General features: G+C 36.8%; 1 protein-coding gene across 1 annotated transcript; it reads left to right on the top strand.

The window, feature by feature from the left end:
* The first annotated feature begins 60 nt into the window (after positions 1–60).
* On the top strand, positions 61–9,078 carry RFXAP (regulatory factor X associated protein). Its single transcript, XM_039872983.1, is given in 4 exon segments — positions 61–548; positions 551–798; positions 5,231–5,338; positions 7,666–9,078. Coding segments are annotated over 4 exon segments (699 nt in total). The 5' UTR covers positions 61–316; the 3' UTR covers positions 7,777–9,078.
* The last annotated feature ends 8,693 nt before the right edge of the window (positions 9,079–17,771 follow it).

The raw sequence follows: 17,771 nt of genomic DNA, 5'->3' as shown, positions 1-17,771 counted from the left end.
CCGGCGTAGAGACGCTCACGCGCGAGCTGTGGCGGCCGCGCAGGCGCAATCGGGGCGCCTTCGGGGCGCCGGCACTTGGTCTTCTCGCGTGTCTTGGGTCTTTGGTTTGCGGAGTGCCGTTCGGCCCGACGGGTGCCGAAAAGTTGGGGTCGAGGACCCCCCGCTAGGCCTCAGCAGCACGGAGCTGCAGGGGGTCGCCGAGGGCGCGGGGCCGGGCGTCCCAGGCGGCGCGCTCCGTCCCGGGGCCCCCGCCCCTGCCCCGGCCCTGGCGCCAGCCCACGTCCCGGCCGCGGCCTCGCAGTTGACGCTGCTGGTGATGCGCCCCTGTGGAGGGCAGGACGAGGCGGCGGCCGAGGGCGTCCTGCGGCAAGCTCCGGCTCTGGGGGGCAGCGCCGGAGCGGGCCAGCGGATGGGCTACCTGTGTGAAGTGGCCGGCGATGGCGACGAAGAGGCGGGAGAGGACGAAGCCGACCTGCTGGACACTTCGGATCCCCCGGGGGGAGGCGAGAGCACAGCGAGTTTGGAGGACCTGGAAGACGAGGAGACCCATTCGGGGGCGAGGGCGGCAGCGGGGGACCCCGAAGACGAGGCAGCGGTGGGGGCGGCATGAGCAAGACCTGCACCTACGAGGGTTGCAACGAAACCACGAGCCAGGTGGCCAAGCAGCGCAAGCCGTGGATGTGCAAGAAGCACCGCAACAAGATGTACAAAGACAAGTACAAAAAGAAGAAAAGCGACCAGGCTCTGAACTGCGGTGGGGCCGCCCCGGCTGGCAGCGTGGGAAGTGTCAAACTGGAGGTATCAGACCCTAGCTGGGGTCTTGGGGAGTGGGAGGTGGAAGAAGAAACTCCACTCTTGTGCAGACCGCACTTCCAGCGCCTGCCACCAGCCGCCAGAAGGGTCAGGTTGCCGTGGCTGGACTTGAGGCCGCGAGTTAGTGAGTGCTTGCCCTATAAAGTTTACACAAACGTGTGCAGAGCCTTAACAGTTTGTTGCATGCTTGTGATAGATGAATACATTTCAATGAAAATAATGTTAACACGTCTGAAGAGCTGTCATTTCAGAGATCTGGGATATGGACTGGAAGGGCAGGTAGTAAAGGTTCATCAGCAAAATAGCAGGTAAAGAGACTTAGGAACCTAGATGAATTTGGTACTTTGGAGAAGATAATCTCTTCCTGTTATCACTATTTCAGTTCTTAGTACCCTGTTCCCAGTACCCTTATACTTAACACAGTGTTTTTAGAACCCTGTTCTCAGTACCCCTTATTTAATACCTTGTTCTCGGTGTCCCTATTCTTAGTACCCTGCTCTCACTACCCCTTTTTAAGTACCCCTGGAGAAAAAGAATAATAACGGGGTGTAAGCCTCAGATATTCAGATTGTTTGATTTGAACGGCGTTGAAGGTTAAAGCCATTGCTCTGAATTGGACGTCTGACTGCAAAACTCCATTCTATCATTTGCTGGCTGTGTGGCCTTGAACAGGTTATTAAATGCCTCAGCTCCTTCCTCTGTAAGATGGGGATTAACGTAGTTCTTATTGTTACTGTGGATATGGGAGGTATTCCATATCGAGTGTTCACACATTGTCCAGCAGATAGTAAAAGTCAATAAGCCTTAGCCATTATTATTGTTGTTATTGGTGTTCTTTGAGGTTGTTATAGATAAGCAGATGCTTCATCCTGTGTGTTTTCCTTTTTTAAATAAAAGTTGTAATTTTTCAGTGCAGAAAAAAAAAATTGAATTTTGTTAAAAATGATCCAGAAAATAATTTTTAAAACAAACCTGTCCTAGGATGTATCTTGAAAGTCTTTAAATTTCTTAGGTTTTGGCTGGAGTTGAACAATTGCCTCATTGCTCACATTTTAGACTTCGTGATTGTTTACAAATGTAATGTTCTAAATATTTCTAAAATCCGCAGTCACCCACATATCACATTTTATTTGCACTGATTAGGGTCCGAGTGACCTTGTTCCCTTTTATCCCATTGCATCATAATCAGGGTAAAAGGACTCTGAGAATTTTATGAAACTTAACATTTTTCCCAGAAAAATGCACACATGAAGGTATTAATTTTGTATGCACATTCATGGAGTTCAGGGCCCTTGTGGATCTTATATTTAAAACCTCCTCTACTCATATCCTTGTAAAATAGTATATTTTATCAAATCGTGCATTACATGGAATTATGGAAATAAGCATCTTACTACAGAATGAAAGTAAAGGTGGTCGTTTATCCCTTTTGTATGTTCCAAAAGTACCCATTCACTTCAGAATTCTTACAGAGAGGAGATAATCTAGTTCTTTTCAAGAAAGAAGTTATTTATCTATAGCTACTTTCTTTTTTTAGTGCCCAGCGTTTCCATCTAGTTTGAGGAAAATGTACAAAAGATAAATTGATACTGAATTAGAGTCTCCCCCTGCACCCTCCACGAAATGAGCCTTAATAATTTTTGTATTTTAAAATTATTTTAAAATGATTTTTTTAGGGATGAAAACTACTTGCTATAAGCAAGAAATAATCTCATACTATACCATTTGTCTGATTTTAAGGGACATTTTACCAGTTCTGAGGAGATTTCAAGAGCCGTAACTATCTTTATTGAACCAAGTGTAAAAATAACAGTGACAGGATATATAATAAGGTCAACTCTGTCAACTATATAGTACTGCTTTAGTAGATATCATTGTAGGCTGAGACACTCTGGGAAGGTTTTGCAGAGAAAATGTCAGTTTAAGCCAGAAAGGATGGCAGATAGTTTATGCTTAATCAGCTAAGTTTATTACGTGTCAGGTACTGTGCTAGGCTGTAAATGGAGCCTCACATCATTCAGCAATGAGATAGGTGCTATATTTTACATATGTAGAAACAGAGGCACAGAGTGGTTAAGTAACTTGATCTAGGTCATACAGCTAGCAATTACTCAAATCTAAGCAGTTTGATTCTAGAGCCTTCACTCTTACCCCTGCACTGTACTGCATCCCTAGAAATTTGGTAGGTAAGAAGAAAGAGAAGCACATGTTAGTAAACGGAAGTAGGAATATAGGAGATACTTTTGAGATCACAGCAAGTGGACCAATCTAGCTGAAGTGGAAACTTTTTGTGAAAAATTCATGAAACATAAATTTGGAAAGAGGGTTTGAAGCCAGTTTATATTGTACTGAATGCCAAGCTATGGGGTTTTGGATTTGGAGTCTCTAAATGAAGGTTTCTATTCAGGAAGTACCAGGGGTTCCTACTCTGAGGGAGTGGGTGGATTAAAGTCAGCCTATAGTTTAGAGCCTCTTTAGGAGATCATTATAGGACTCATAGATGCTAATGTGGTCTTCTGCCATAGTTTGAGCAGCAAGATTAGAAACTAAGGTATTTAAAATCAGTATTTCTTACACAGATCAAGGTTAAATAAGGAACAAATGTATATATTTAGTCCATGTATCTGCAAGTTATGCTATGTGAGAGACACATAAAGGAACAAGGGATAAAAGAATTGACCTGGGGGATTGTGATCATTATTTAATATCTAAAAGATTCTCATTTGGAAGGAGCAGTAGGTTTATTTTGCATAGTCCTGAAGTACCCAGGATTCAGGTGAAAATCACGAGAGATGTTATTTCAGCTGAACATAAGTAAAAGCCACCTAAATGTTAGAGCTATTCAAAACCAAATGGGATGCCTCGAAAGTTGGTAAGCTCCTTTGGATAAAAAGTGTTCAGAATCTTTGAAAAGGAAGTTCCAATTTTTATATAAATTTAGACTAGACGACTCAAGGTTATTTACATTGCAAGCTTCTAAGATTCTGTGATATTAACATTCTGAATCTACATAGTGCTTTGTCGGAGATTATGAGAATACAGGATACTCTGCCATCAAGTCAGTTTCAGCATGTCATTTCTTGTGCACATAAAAGTGAAAGAGTCCCACGGAATGGTGGTTACTAGTGGGGAAGGGAGGATAAAGGGGATCAAATGTGGTGTGATGGAAGGACACACCTCAGGTGGAGAGCACACAATAGATGTATTTTAAAGTCGTACACCTGAAATTTATATATTATTAGTGTTATCCCAGTAAACTGATTTTTTAAAAAAAGAAACAGTGCTATAAATAAAGTTAACCCTATGTGGAGAGAGGAAGGGAGAAATTTTTGCTTTCTCTGAGTATTACAGTTTTCTTTTTTTATATATATTTTGAAACCTAAATGTTTAGGGATTCAACATTTTCTGAACAGGTTGGTAAATTTCATGTAACGAAAGAGATAAAGGGGATATTCTTTCTAATAGACAACTAAGAAGCCAATAGAGAAAAGGCCAAGAGGGTAAAACAGCTTTGATAATAACCTAAATGAAGAGCAAAGGTAAATTCACATAAGGCTTCCTAATAAAACAGTTATAGTTTTATACTTGTTTAGTCAGATTTTTGGATGTAGTCAATATGGTAACATGTTTTTATAAGAGAATGTTTCAGTCAGCTAGAGCAGTGTTTTGTTATGCCAGGAAAATTTAAGTATTAAGATTCCATTAGATAACTGTGGGTGCATGTTCATTAGGAAATGCTGGTGGTTTTGTTTGGATAATAATGTCTCAGTGCACGGTGTCACTTTAGGACTGACCTATTTTCTTTATGCTAATGTTTTCCAGTCTTTTCAAAACCAGTTTGTCATTTTTTGCCTAATGACTGCCAAATTTTGAAAGCTTTGTCTATCAATTGTTTCCTTAAGCAATTTTTCTGCCTCCTCATTTTTGTTGTTAATTGGGCAAAAGTATCAATTAGAATGTTTCATTAGCAATATATAAGTTGCCTTTGAGTTCATATATTTCATCCAAAGGCAGGCTGGAAGGCCTGGATAGCTTTCTATGAAGAGAATGCTCAGTTTCTACTGGGCTTTTTTCTTTTTTTTTTTTTTTTTACAATATTGAAAATAACTCACAAGTAACTCTTTATTTACTTCCCGCCACCACCACGTTTGCCCCACTGATGATTTTAAGACTTCAAGAGACTGAAGATCCCAGGTTGGAAATCCTGAAGGGAAGGAGAGTGAGGAGTGTTATATAAAATTAATTGCCAACACTTTGCCTGTGACTTAATGAGAGACTTTCCCGAAGTCCCACAGGGGCCGGACAAGATGGAAGAGAAGCAAAGACCTGTGCATTACATCACTGAAATGCCTGTAAACATGGATTATTATATTATGTTAACTGTTAATACTATTTGTATTTTTATTATTTATCTCAGGAAAGTGCAGATAACATACTCTCCATTGTTAAACAAAGAACGGGATCTTTTGGGGATCGTCCTGCAAGACCTACTCTTTTAGAACAAGTATTAAATCAAAAAAGACTGGTAAGCATCAGGTTGTAAAGTAATTACAAATCTATTAACAAAGGTTGTTTGTTATAGATGGAACTACTTAGATTTTTGAGATTTTAAAATTTATTAACTGATCATCAGAATCGAATTGTACCTCTGCCAGTACACAGTGGGATCTCACAGTGCTCCCCCAAGAGTGTGTGAGCAGGAACACATTTAATCTTGTCTCTTCATGGACTAAAGCATGAATATCTGAGCAAGTGCTCACTTTGGCACTACATATACTGAATATCCGAGCAAGATGGGATTTTAAAACATTCTCCTTGTACCGAATTCTGGGGTTTGTGGAATAATGCTTTAATGGTATCGAGATACAGTTAAACCAATATTTAATAAGGATCTCTATTATAAATTTGATAGAGGATATTAAAACTCAACCAGGGAAGGAGAGATTATTCAGTAAATAATGGAATAATTGGAAAATAACTTGAGGAGAAAAAATTTAGCTTGTCACATTACACTATACGTCAAAATAAATTCCTGATAAAGATTTTTAAATTAAAAAAAAATTAGAATTGGGACTTTATCTAAAAAATCTGGAATGAGAATTTTTTTATTTAAAAGAAATAGACAAAAGGTACAAATTGATACTTACAAAATAGTCATGGGATGTCAAGTACATCATAGGGAATATTGTCGGTAACATTGTATAACTATGTATGGTGCTAAGTGGGTACTAGACTTATTGAAGGGATCACTTTGTAAATTACATAAATGTCTAACCACTATGTTCTAACATGATTAAACTAATATAATATCGAATGTCAACTATAATTGAAAAATAAAAATTTTTAAAAACCAAAAAATAGATAAAATTACAAAGACAAGATTATAAATCAGACTGCATAAAAATGAATGCAGAAGTCAAAAATGGTTGTAAAAATAAAAATGCAAATTTCAAAGTAACAGGAAAAATATTTGCAACAAACATAAAAGAACTATGGCTAATATGGTTAATGTTTTATTGCATAAAATACAAATTGCTGAGGAAACAATTTTGGCCCAATACATCACAAAAGATATAACGAAAAAAAAGCAAAAATACTACCATTAAATGATATGAAAAGGTATTCAGTATCACAATATTAATAACAATAAGCAATAACAGTAAGCAAAAATAATTTAAATGATAACACAGCGATGTTGAACTTCCGTGAAATGGGCACTCTCGTTCTATTGATGGCATCAGTATTGGCACAGCACTTCTAGAAAGCAGTTGGGCAATATATTTCAGGATTCTTTAAAATGGTCATCCACTTTGATTCAGAAATCATATTTACTGTGAAACATTTGCAAGAAATAAATCCTAAATATGGATAAAGTTAGGCATAAGGATGTTGCCAGAAATGTATTAATCATAAATAGTGTAATGGTAAGATAAACAACCTAAATGGTCAACAGTTTAATAACAGCTAAGACTATTGTACATTTATTTGGTAGAGTGTTAGGCAGTCTTTACAAATAAGTTTTAAACAAAACTGTTTAATACATAGAAAATGTGCTATGTTAAATTTTAAAATTAGTATTTAATGATAGTATTTCCACTTTTATGTAGTTTATCTTTTTTCAATTTATTGGAGCCAAATTTTTTTTCATCATCAATTTTATATGTAAATTATTATAACAAAATCACATTAACCATAGTCTATTATATTTATTATATGATTACAACTATATTTAAAAATGATATGTGTACAAAAATGTATTGATTATTATAGAGCAGTTTATTCTTTTGTGAAATTTTGGTAATTTAACTATCTATAGACACATAGCTATACACACACACACGCACATACATATACATGCACACTTTTTAATTTCTTCAGAAAGACTTAGTAGTCTAGTAGGAGAAACTTGAGTTCCAGGACTAGTCTTAAATGTATTTCCAAAGTCACGTTGAACTGCTGTTTTCATATATGGCCCTTTTTCATTTCCTTTTTTTCTTGCTGTCGTCCTGGGCCAGGGCTGTTCTTGGCTGTTTGCTTTTATGCTTCATAGAGAGTATCTGTGCTGGCACATCATATAAAGCATTTCCTTTGAGTGCAAAGTCACCAGTAAGATCAGGTTTCACCTATTATTTTTAGGTTTTAGTAATTTGATGTATGTCATCAGATATTATTATTATTAGTTTACAATTTAATTGCACTGCATCAGAGGCAAACATGAATTCAATTTAGGCATATTTTGTTTTCTAAGCGTATTGTATTGTGTAGGGACATATCAGAGTAATTTCATAGCATAAATACAATCTAATCCCATAGGAACAATACTATTAATAAATATTTTTTTCTTTTTTTAAGTCATTATTAAGAAGTCCAGAAGTGGTACAGTTTTTACAGAAACAGCAACAACTATTAAATCAACAAGTTTTGGAGCAAAGACAGCAGCAGTTCCCAGGAACATCAGTGTGAGAGAATGAAGAAGATCGACCTGGTTTTTTATCTTCTTGTAGTAGATGAGCATATTTTTATACCAAAGATAAGTGGGGTAAGATATGCCAGTGGAATATAAACAGTCGTTTTCCTGTAAACATATGTGTGCATTTGGAGATAAATAAGTATTGCACTTTCAGATCACCATGAATTTGAAGAAATTAGCTTATCATTCCAAAATAACATTTAAGTACAATGTATTTTGAACTAAGTGTTCTTCTTCAGTCATTGTTACTGAAGGTAAGAAAGCAGTTACTTTCTGTGGAAGTCCCGAAGTTAATAGATATTAATCTTGAACCATCTAGCTTGGTGGTTCTTATCAAGGGGCAGTTAGAAATGTGTGGGTATGATTTTTGATTGTCACAGTGACTGTGAAAGCAGCTTGTTTTTAGTGAATGGCCAGGAGTGCTAAACGTTCTGCATTGTCTGGAATAGTCCCATACAACTAAGAATTATCTTATAATATAATTCCTCTTAAGAAACACTAATAGCTACTTGCGATGATAAAATACAGTTGGGGCACTTAGACTTGGTTCTCATAACCTTTTCAATTAAGACTGAGGCTGTCACAGAGGTAAGCCTTTCTATCTATAGGGAAAGCTAAATAGTTAAATATCCATGAAATTAGGGTGTGCATCTCCTCGGAGATGTGCTAGTACAACCTGAGAGAGGGATTAACTGAGTACACCAGAATGAATGCAGCTCCTAAAGTTGGCTTCTCTGCTTCAAGTTACTTGCTAGTGTTGACCCCTTTTAAAGCAGACACTCTTGTGTGCTAAATTTGTGAACAGCGTAGATATAGCTCATCCCACCAATGCCAGGACAAAATTATTTTTTAATACTCATTTCTTTTTCTAAAAGAGCTCCCGAAAATAAAAGCACTCCAGCATTTTGTTAATGCTTTTCAAAATTGAGCTGTTTTAAGGTTGTGTTATTCCTAAGCAATGTTCAAAGAATAATGGGTAATATAGACAGATACTTTTTTCTTTTATTTTCTGCTAGGAAGATTTTTAAAAGGCAAACCTGCCAATAAAAGTAACAAATCAAATATTTCCAGTGATGGTACAATAAATATGTGTCTCAGGTTTAACTGCAAAAATGTGTTAGTTTCTTGGTTTTTAAACTCTGAAACATATATCAGGTTAAACTTAGTCACAACTGTTCTAAGAAGTACTTAAGGAGAGAAAGAGTCTTTTCATTTTTTATGAGTTTTATACCTGCATATCTGTGTAAAAACACTTTTACCAAAATTATTCATTAAAGTCCAGTTTTTGACTTCGAGTTGTTTGGCTCACTTATTCTGCTCTGTAGTTGCTTCACACTGGATTCAGAAGAATTCGTTTACATTTCTTATTAACGGTTATTCTTTTATGTTGTTAGGAGCTTTATTGAGTTCCTAGAGTATAAGTTAAGTTTTATGGCAAAAAAAAGTCAACTGTGTTTCTTCAAACAAGAGGAGGGATAGGGAGGGAGGGAAAGTAATAGGCCGGTGAGAGCTGAATTAAAAGAAAAGGAATTGAATTTTTATATATCAATAAAACAATAAGGTTTTTTTTATTTGGGGTAGGTTTACTGCAATGTGTCCCCAATTTTTTATCCCTCCATGTAGTCATGACTTTCTCAATGTGACTTCGCTGCTCCCACCAAGAGGTTGAGTTTATTTATATACCTCTTAAATCTGGAGGACTGACCTTGTGACTTATTTTGGCCAATGGATTGCAGAGGAAATAATATGCCAGCTCTGGGTAGATTTTAAAGGTTTTGAAAACTTCCACTTGTTCTTTTAGACCCCTACCATGGTTCCAAGCCCAGCCCAGCGTAGCCTGCTGGATAATGAGACATGTGGCCTAGTCCCTCTGTTGTACAAGCCAATAGCAGTAAACAGCCAGACAAGTGAGTGAAGCTATGTGGGACTAGCTATCCCGCAGCCAGCCTGCTAGCTGACTGCAGATACATTTGATCCCAAGTGAAATCCAAGCCTAACCCAGATTGGCAGAACCACCCAACTGACCTGTAGACTTGTGAGCAATAAGTGCTCATAATTGTAAGCCACAGAATTTTGGGGTGGTTTGTTATGCAGCATTCTTGAGATAGTAACTGATAGATGTAGCTGTATAGTTATTGCTGCATAACAGTTGACCCCAAAATTTAGTGGCTTAAAACAACAATTTACTATTATTTCTCACAGTTTTGTATATGGTACTTTGGGTATTAAATAGCCGTGTGCATGCTTTCACACTGGGTGTGGTAGACTATACTTTCCAGAGATGGCCACAACAAAGTTTCCCACTCCGCATGCTCTTATGCAATGTGGCTTATTAAGAACTGGGTTTTATTTTTCTACCGCCTAAATCTGGGCAGGCCCTGTGACTGCTTTAACAGAATATGGCAGAAGCGACGCTATGCTAATTTATTTGAGGCTAGAGAAAAGGAGATATGGTAAGTATAGATGTGTATTTTGTAGTAATAAGAACAGATAGGAATTCATAGATTCCATTGTCCAGCAAAGTCATCTGCTAATATGGAGTGGGAGAGTTGATGATAAAAGGCTCAAGGAAAAGGGAACAATCAAGAAGATGCATAGAAGTCGATGAGAGAGATGGCTAGTAGCTAGCAACCTGCTAATAGACCCCTGATATCTTTTTTCCCTTCTTTCATAGTAATAGCCACACACCAATATAGCTGATTCTCACATAAAAGCTTGCCAAAGAACCCAGACACAAATGATTTGTGGATGATTGCATTCATACAAAGTATAGAAACAGGTGAAACTGTTGTCAGAACACAGAGAAGTAGTCACCTTTGGAAGGGTATAGAGCCTGGGAGGAGGATTCTGGGATTCTGGTAATATCTGTTCTTGTCCTGGATACTGGTTATGCATGTGTGTTTTGTTAATGAAAGTTCTGCAACCTATATATTTATGATTTTTGTACTTTTCGGTATGTATTTTTATTTCGATTAAAAAAAAAAAAAGACTATTTGTAAGCTGCCCTTGCAGCTGGGTGTGGCCACATGAGTAAGTTATGGCCAAAGAGTTGTGAGCAGAAATTATGTATGCCACTTCCAGACCACTTCCAGGGTGCCCTGAAAAAGGGAGAAGACAGCCCATTGCCCCTTTATCTTCATCCTGTCATTTGGAATATGGACAAATGAGGGTAATTCACTGGGGAAGGTGGAACAGGATAGAAGGATCCTGTGTCCTTGGATGGCCTCAGGGAGCAGAGCCACCATCCTAGTCTGGGATCCCCTATTTTTGGACTAATTCATGCAAAAGAGAGTATCTTTTGTCTGCCATAATTATTATAATGTCTCTGTTATCAGCCAAAACTATATCCTAAATAATGCCAGAGGTAAAAGGTTTGATGAGTGGCATTAAAGAGTTGACTTCCTGGAAACCATGAATCTATAATGGCAATCTGCAGTTATGTGACTGCAGGTGTCAACTAGCCATAGTAGGAGGAGGATAGATTGCAAGCCTGATCTCAGATTCATTTAGTGGGAGATAAGGAAGTTAGGAAGCTTCTGAGACAGTACTTTTAGTAACAGAAGATGGAGTTCTGGCTGAGCAGAAAAGAAGCCAACAGGGAATGGAGTTTTTTATGACCTTATAAAGCAAGTGTCAAAAGCATGAGAGAGCACAAGATATTTAAGCTAGGAAACTAATAGTACTCATCACAGTGAATTAACGACTGCCCCAATCTTCATTAAACTCTGCAACAGCATGTATATCAATAAATCAAACTCTTCGAAATTCTCAGTAATAAAACTATTCCCAGGCTTTCACTTGAAGAGCGTGAGCTACAGGGAGTGAATAAACAAAACTGTAGGATTTAATGACAGAAAATTCACTCAAGAAGGGCTCACTTCAGGGAAAAACCCAGAGTGATTTCGCTTCAGCTCATCAACCAGAAGCTCTGGAATATTGCAAAAACTTGCTAAAAGATGATAATAAAAAGGAAAGAAAGAAAACTATTTAAAAGATGTTTTGCTTCAGGAGTAGTTAATCCAAACTACCATGGAGAAAAAGGAGACAACCAGCCAAACAGCCCTCACATGAAGTGTCCATCAAAGGCATTATTGGCAAAAATTGTAAGTGGACTATAGTTAAAGATTTAGGTATATATACATCTTTTTTTTATCCAGTCATCTATAGAAGGACATTTTGGTTGTCTCCATGCCTTAGCCACTGTGAATAATGCTGCTATGAACACAGGGTGCCTATATCTTTGAGGATAAATGTCATATATACAATGGAAAATTGCTCAGCCATAGAAAAAATGAAATACTGCCATTTGCGACAGCATGGATGGATCTCGAGATAATCATGCTAAGCAAAATAAGTCAGACAGAAAAAGTTGAGAACCTTATGATTTCACTTATATGTAGGATGTAAAACTGAAAATAACAAACATGACAAACAGACTCATGGACACAGATAATGGGTTAGTGGTTAGCCGGGGGTGGGGAGTAGGGAATACGTAGGGATAAAGGGGTGACAGAAGGAAATTTAACTTTTGGCGAGGAACACAATGTAATATACATATGACACATTATTGGATTTTACACATGAAATTTATATGATTTTATTATATTCCCAATAAATGTCATCCCAATAAATTTTAATAAAAATTACGAAGAGGCAAATACAAAGGATCACTACTAATGTTACCAAAAATTATATGTAAAGTACGTACATGTTTGTTTATAAAATTGAAAGTTGCTTCCATAAAGGAAAACCGGGGCGCCGGTGGCATGGCTTAGCCGAGATGCTCAGCAGCTGGGAAAATACCTTTTATCGAAAAACTCCTTTGTACTGCTTGAACTTTTACCTTTCCAAAAACGTTTTTCTTATTCCCAACTGAAATCTTGTTAAAATTGAGAAGGATAGACAGTTTACACTTTTTCCTTTGCTTTCTATTTCAGTTTATGGGAAGAAATATGTTTTTACTAATGAATCTTTATTTCCATATATGTAACACTCACCTGTAGCGCTATTTCCTCCCTGGAGTGTCTTATCTGTTCCGAGGCCCAAAATGCATACTTCTCTACTGGAAGTTCATGAAGAAAGCATAGTCTAAAGACAACATGACAAAATGATACCAACTTCCTAGCACTTTATTGCTTTAAAAACAGTTCTGCATACATACTTGCTCTTCACAATAATCCCATAGTGTATGCACAATTATTATTTTATCAATGCACAGGCAAACTTGCAGAGGTTTAGCCGCTCACTTAAGATCGCACAGCTATTGGACTTAGATCCAAGCCTTCTGATTCCCTTCCTGTACACTGTCATGTGATCCATGTAAGTGATCATGGTGAGGCCAGTGCAGTTTGAACAGGCACTTTGCATTTGACAATGGATGCAGTATCACTGGGCCATAAGAAAAAAGCCTTTGTGTATTAAGCTTGAGTTTGAGAATGTTTAAAAGATAAATATTATTTAAACTAACCATAAATATATTACTTTAGAAAGTATTTTCACATGTGCTAATTCATTTGAACCTCAAAACATGGCAAGTACAAGTACTATTGTCTCTGTTTTGGGATATGGAAAGAAACAGAGAAATTAAGTGACTTATAAAACAGGTGTTACTCTTAGAGGCAGAGCCAAGATTTGAACCTAAATTTTCTGTCTTCATAAATGATGATTTTAGCACAGTAGGATGTTGCTGAAGTAGGAGCTAACCCTTTAAAGTGCATAGTTTTGAGCACAGTAGGCATTGCAATAAATGCTAATTTTTTAAACTTTATGTACACACAGATATTTTATACAAAAATGCTAATGTAGTCATACTGTGTATCCTGAAGGGTTTTTGTTTAGGTCCCTTCTTTTGTTCCTGTTTTTGGTTCTCCCACCTTGTCTTTCACGCACCGCCCAACTTCCAGGTAACCTATGTCAGCCGTCTGGCATGTATTCTTATCTTTTCCATGCTCATGTAATTTCATATAAACACACATATGTACACATTTTGCAACTGTCACTGTTACATAAAAATGTGGGCATAGCAGATCACATGGCACTGTGTTGCTTTCTCATGCACCGGTACTGGGTAGGAGCCCCATGAATCACTTTTCATAGCTCCAATCCATTCCCGTAGGTGGCGGCACGGCCTCCGGTGCTGTGGATGTTCCATTGCAGCCAATCGGTCCGCTGTTGATGGGCATTCACTTGGTGTCCAGTTCTCTGCCACTATGAACAGTGCTGCAGCAAACATCCCTATAATGTGTCCTCGTGTACCAGTGTGTACTGGTGATTCTATGGCCTTGGGATAGATTCTCAGAAATGAGAATTGCCAGGTGGAGGGAGATGATATAGATATCGTTACATTCCTTTCCCCAAAAAGGCTATACCACTTCACATGCCTACCAGCAGTAAGGGAGAATTTCTTTTATTCACATCTTTACCAGAAGTAGGAGTTGTTCTTTTTTTGACTCTTGTCTTTTTTTAGATATGTACTGCTAATTATTACATTAGTGTTTCCCTGAAAACTGGTAAATCAAGCATCTTTTTACATACTTGTTGGTTATTTAGATTTGCCCTTCTGTGAATTGCCTGGTCATATTTTTCATTAGGCTCCTTTGTTCTCTGCAACATGCAAAAGTCTGACATATATTATAAAAATTAATCCTATGTCATTTTTATTCATTTTTCCAAATCTAAAGTTGGTCTATTCACTTCTTTCATGGTATCTTTGCTGTACAAGGTTTTAATTTTTGTGTATTTCAACATCTCTGACATTTTTTATGGCTTTTGGGTTTCCAGTGTTGGTTTAAAAAGTCTCGACCTGGGATCTTTCAAATGATTATTGATTTATTATTTCCTTTTCCTTTTTCTAAAATTAGAAAATATAATTAATATGGATATTGTCGAATAGTCCTAATTTCTTTTGTGTAACCAATTGACATAGAAAATTTAGTGTCCTTTTTTTATCATTATTACTCCCTTGGTCTCTTTCTTTAGCTATAAAAATGAATATTATAATCATAACGACAGATGCTGCTGAATTTGTACATACATTAGGACCTGTGTTCAGATAGCAATTTATTTGAAAATGGGCTGAACTGTCATTTGTTTAGCAGATGTGCCTCATTGTAGAAAAAAAAAAGTTGATTAAAATACTGGTTTTATTGAATTTAAAATTACCAAATAGTTCTGAAACATTTTAGTGAAAATATTTGCATTTAATAATTAGATAAGTTGATTTCAGGACATGAGCTACTTCCCCTGTCATCTTTGACATGTCTTACTCCATACTCCTAATAATCGTGTGTTATTCTAGAGCACTGGAAATGAACTTCGTTTATCACCTACTGCAGCAAAATAAATAAATCTTTCCTCTTCATAGTTTTACTGTAGTAAAATAGAAATTCATGCAGCCTCTCTTAAGGTAAATACAGATGCTGATTTTCACGAGTTATTTGTAGCTTAAGAGGATCCAAGAGTATGTGCAGCAAGAAAACAAAACCAGAGAGCTAAGGAAAATAACCAGAAGAGAAGTTGTAACTACTGAGATTTTTTGTTTGTTTTCCTCTTTGATAATTTCACCTTGTATCATTTACTGTCCTCTCATTGGAGACCACCGCCAGCACTAATAAAATGTATTACCGATTGCCTTTGCAAATCTAATAAGCAAGATATAGTAATAGTATTAATATCAAATATTTGCACAAAAGTTTATTACTATTATAGTAATGTAATCATATTATAATGCACATACGTACCTGCACTTCACCATCACATTGATTAGAATCATCTGTGGGGGTGTCGGGGATAATTGTGACAGCATGATTTCCTTTCAGAAAATGAGGACACCTGAGTCTTAGATCAATGTTTTTCTAAAATCACAAGAAGTTTTTTGCTAGAATGGAAACTCAAGTTTGCTTTTAGCAGGATAGAGCTCAGAGACCCTTATTTCCAGGCTCCTCTTATATTTGTAAAAGAAAAATGTTTTGTGACACATGAAAATTATATGAAATTCAAATTTGGTGTCCAAAACTTTTATCAGCACACAGCCACACCCATCTGCTTGCATACTGTGTGTGGCTGTTTCTGCATTGCAGTGGCTGAGCTGAGCAGTCACAGCAATCAACGGAGGCCACGGGGCTTCCAAAGCTGAAAATATTTACTAACTGCTCCTTCCCAGAAGAAGTCTGATCCCATCTCCCGAGTCTCTCCCCATTAAACATGTGATTATTTTTAGAAATTTCAGGGGTTTTTTGCTTTCTAAAACATGAGATTAGAAAGTAGTTAACCTGTCATTTGCAGCATTATCTTCAAATAGTATATTGCAGATGTGAGTAATTTTTGGCTAAAAAGCCAAACTGAGTATAATTTTCATTGTATTTACTCCATTTAACATCATTTTTCAGATCACTGGAGTAATTCTGAGGTTATGCCTAACATTTTTATCAAATGCATGCAAATAATAGAATCTTCGATGATCATACAGAGATAAATTTTCAGAACTGGAGTCTTTTTTATACTCTTTGTTAACTTGGTGTTACAATTCCAGAATTCCTTATGCTTTTTGTCTACTAAAATTCATATTTTTAAAATACATGTAAGTGCTTAGAATAAAACAATTTTAACTGTTTAACTGTCAAATCTACCTTTGCTACCGCTGTGCAGCTGAATATCTACAGCTCACCTTTGATCAACAAAGGTTTGAACTACGCAGTTCTGCTTACATATGGAATTTTTCCAATGAATAGAAACAGGACTATAAATATATGTTCTCATGATTTTTTGCTTAATTTTTTTAAAAAATTTTAATTAAATTTATCAGGGGTAACATTAGTTAATAACATTTATAAATTCAGGTGTACAACTTCATATTACAACACCTGTGTACTCTATTGTGTACTCTCCACCTAAAGTCTAGTCTCCTTCTGTCACCATGTATTTGATGCCTTTCATCCTCTTCATCCTCCCCCATCCTTTCCCCTCTGGTTACCACAATTCTGTTGTTTTTATCTATGAGTTTGTTTTTTGTTGTTGTTTATTTGTTCATTTGTCGCTTTTTGTTTTGAGTGAAATCATATGGTTCTTGTCCTTTTTTTCTCTTATTTCACTTAGCCTAATTCTTTCAAGATTCATCACAAATGGCAATATTTCATCATTTTTATGGCTGAGTAGTATTCAATTATATATATGTACTACTTCTTTACCCAATCATCCACCAAAGGACACTTGGGGTGTTGTTTCCACATCTTGGCTATTATAAATAAAGCTGCCATGAACATACAGGTGCATATATCTTTACAAATAAGTATTTTCAATTTGGGGGGGTATATACCCAGAAGAGGGATTGCTAGGAGATGGTAGCCCTATTCTTAATTTTTTGAGGAACCTCCATACTGTTTCCATAGTAGCTGTACCAATTTACATTCCCACCAGCAGTGTATGAGGGTTCTCTTTCCTCCATTTCCTCTCCACTTGTTATGTCTTGTCTTATTGATAATAGCCATTCTACCAGGTATGAGGTGGTATTTTATTGTAGTTTTGATTTGCATTTCCCTTATTACTAGTGATATTGAGTATCTTTTCATATATCTGTTGGCCATCTCTATGTCCTCCTTGGAAAAGTGTCCTTTTGGGTTCTCTACACATTTTTTAATCAGATTGTTTCTTTTGTTGTTATTGAGTTGTATGAATTCTTTAGATATTTCGGATATTAGCCCCTTCTCAGAGGTATCATTTGCAAATATCTTCTATTTGGTTGGCTGCCTTTTTGTTTTGTTGATGGTTTCTTTTGCTATGCAGAAGTTTTTAGTTTGATATAGTCCCATTAATTTTTACTTTTAATTCCCTTATCTGTGAGATCGAGTTCACAACAACCCCCTTCTGAGACCAAAGTTCATAAGTTTTGTGCATATGTTCTCTTGTATGTATTTTATTATTTCAGTTCTTATAGTCAAGTTTTTAATCCATTTTGAATTAATTTTTGTGTGTGCTGTCAGATAGCAGTCTA

The sequence above is a fragment of the Pteropus medius genome, unplaced genomic scaffold, assembly GCF_902729225.1.
Source record: "Pteropus medius unplaced genomic scaffold, Ma_sr-lr_union100, whole genome shotgun sequence".
Lineage (NCBI taxonomy): Eukaryota > Metazoa > Chordata > Mammalia > Chiroptera > Pteropodidae > Pteropus > Pteropus medius.
Note: the sequence above shows the minus strand (reverse complement) of the source record. Positions and strands in the feature narration are given on the sequence as shown.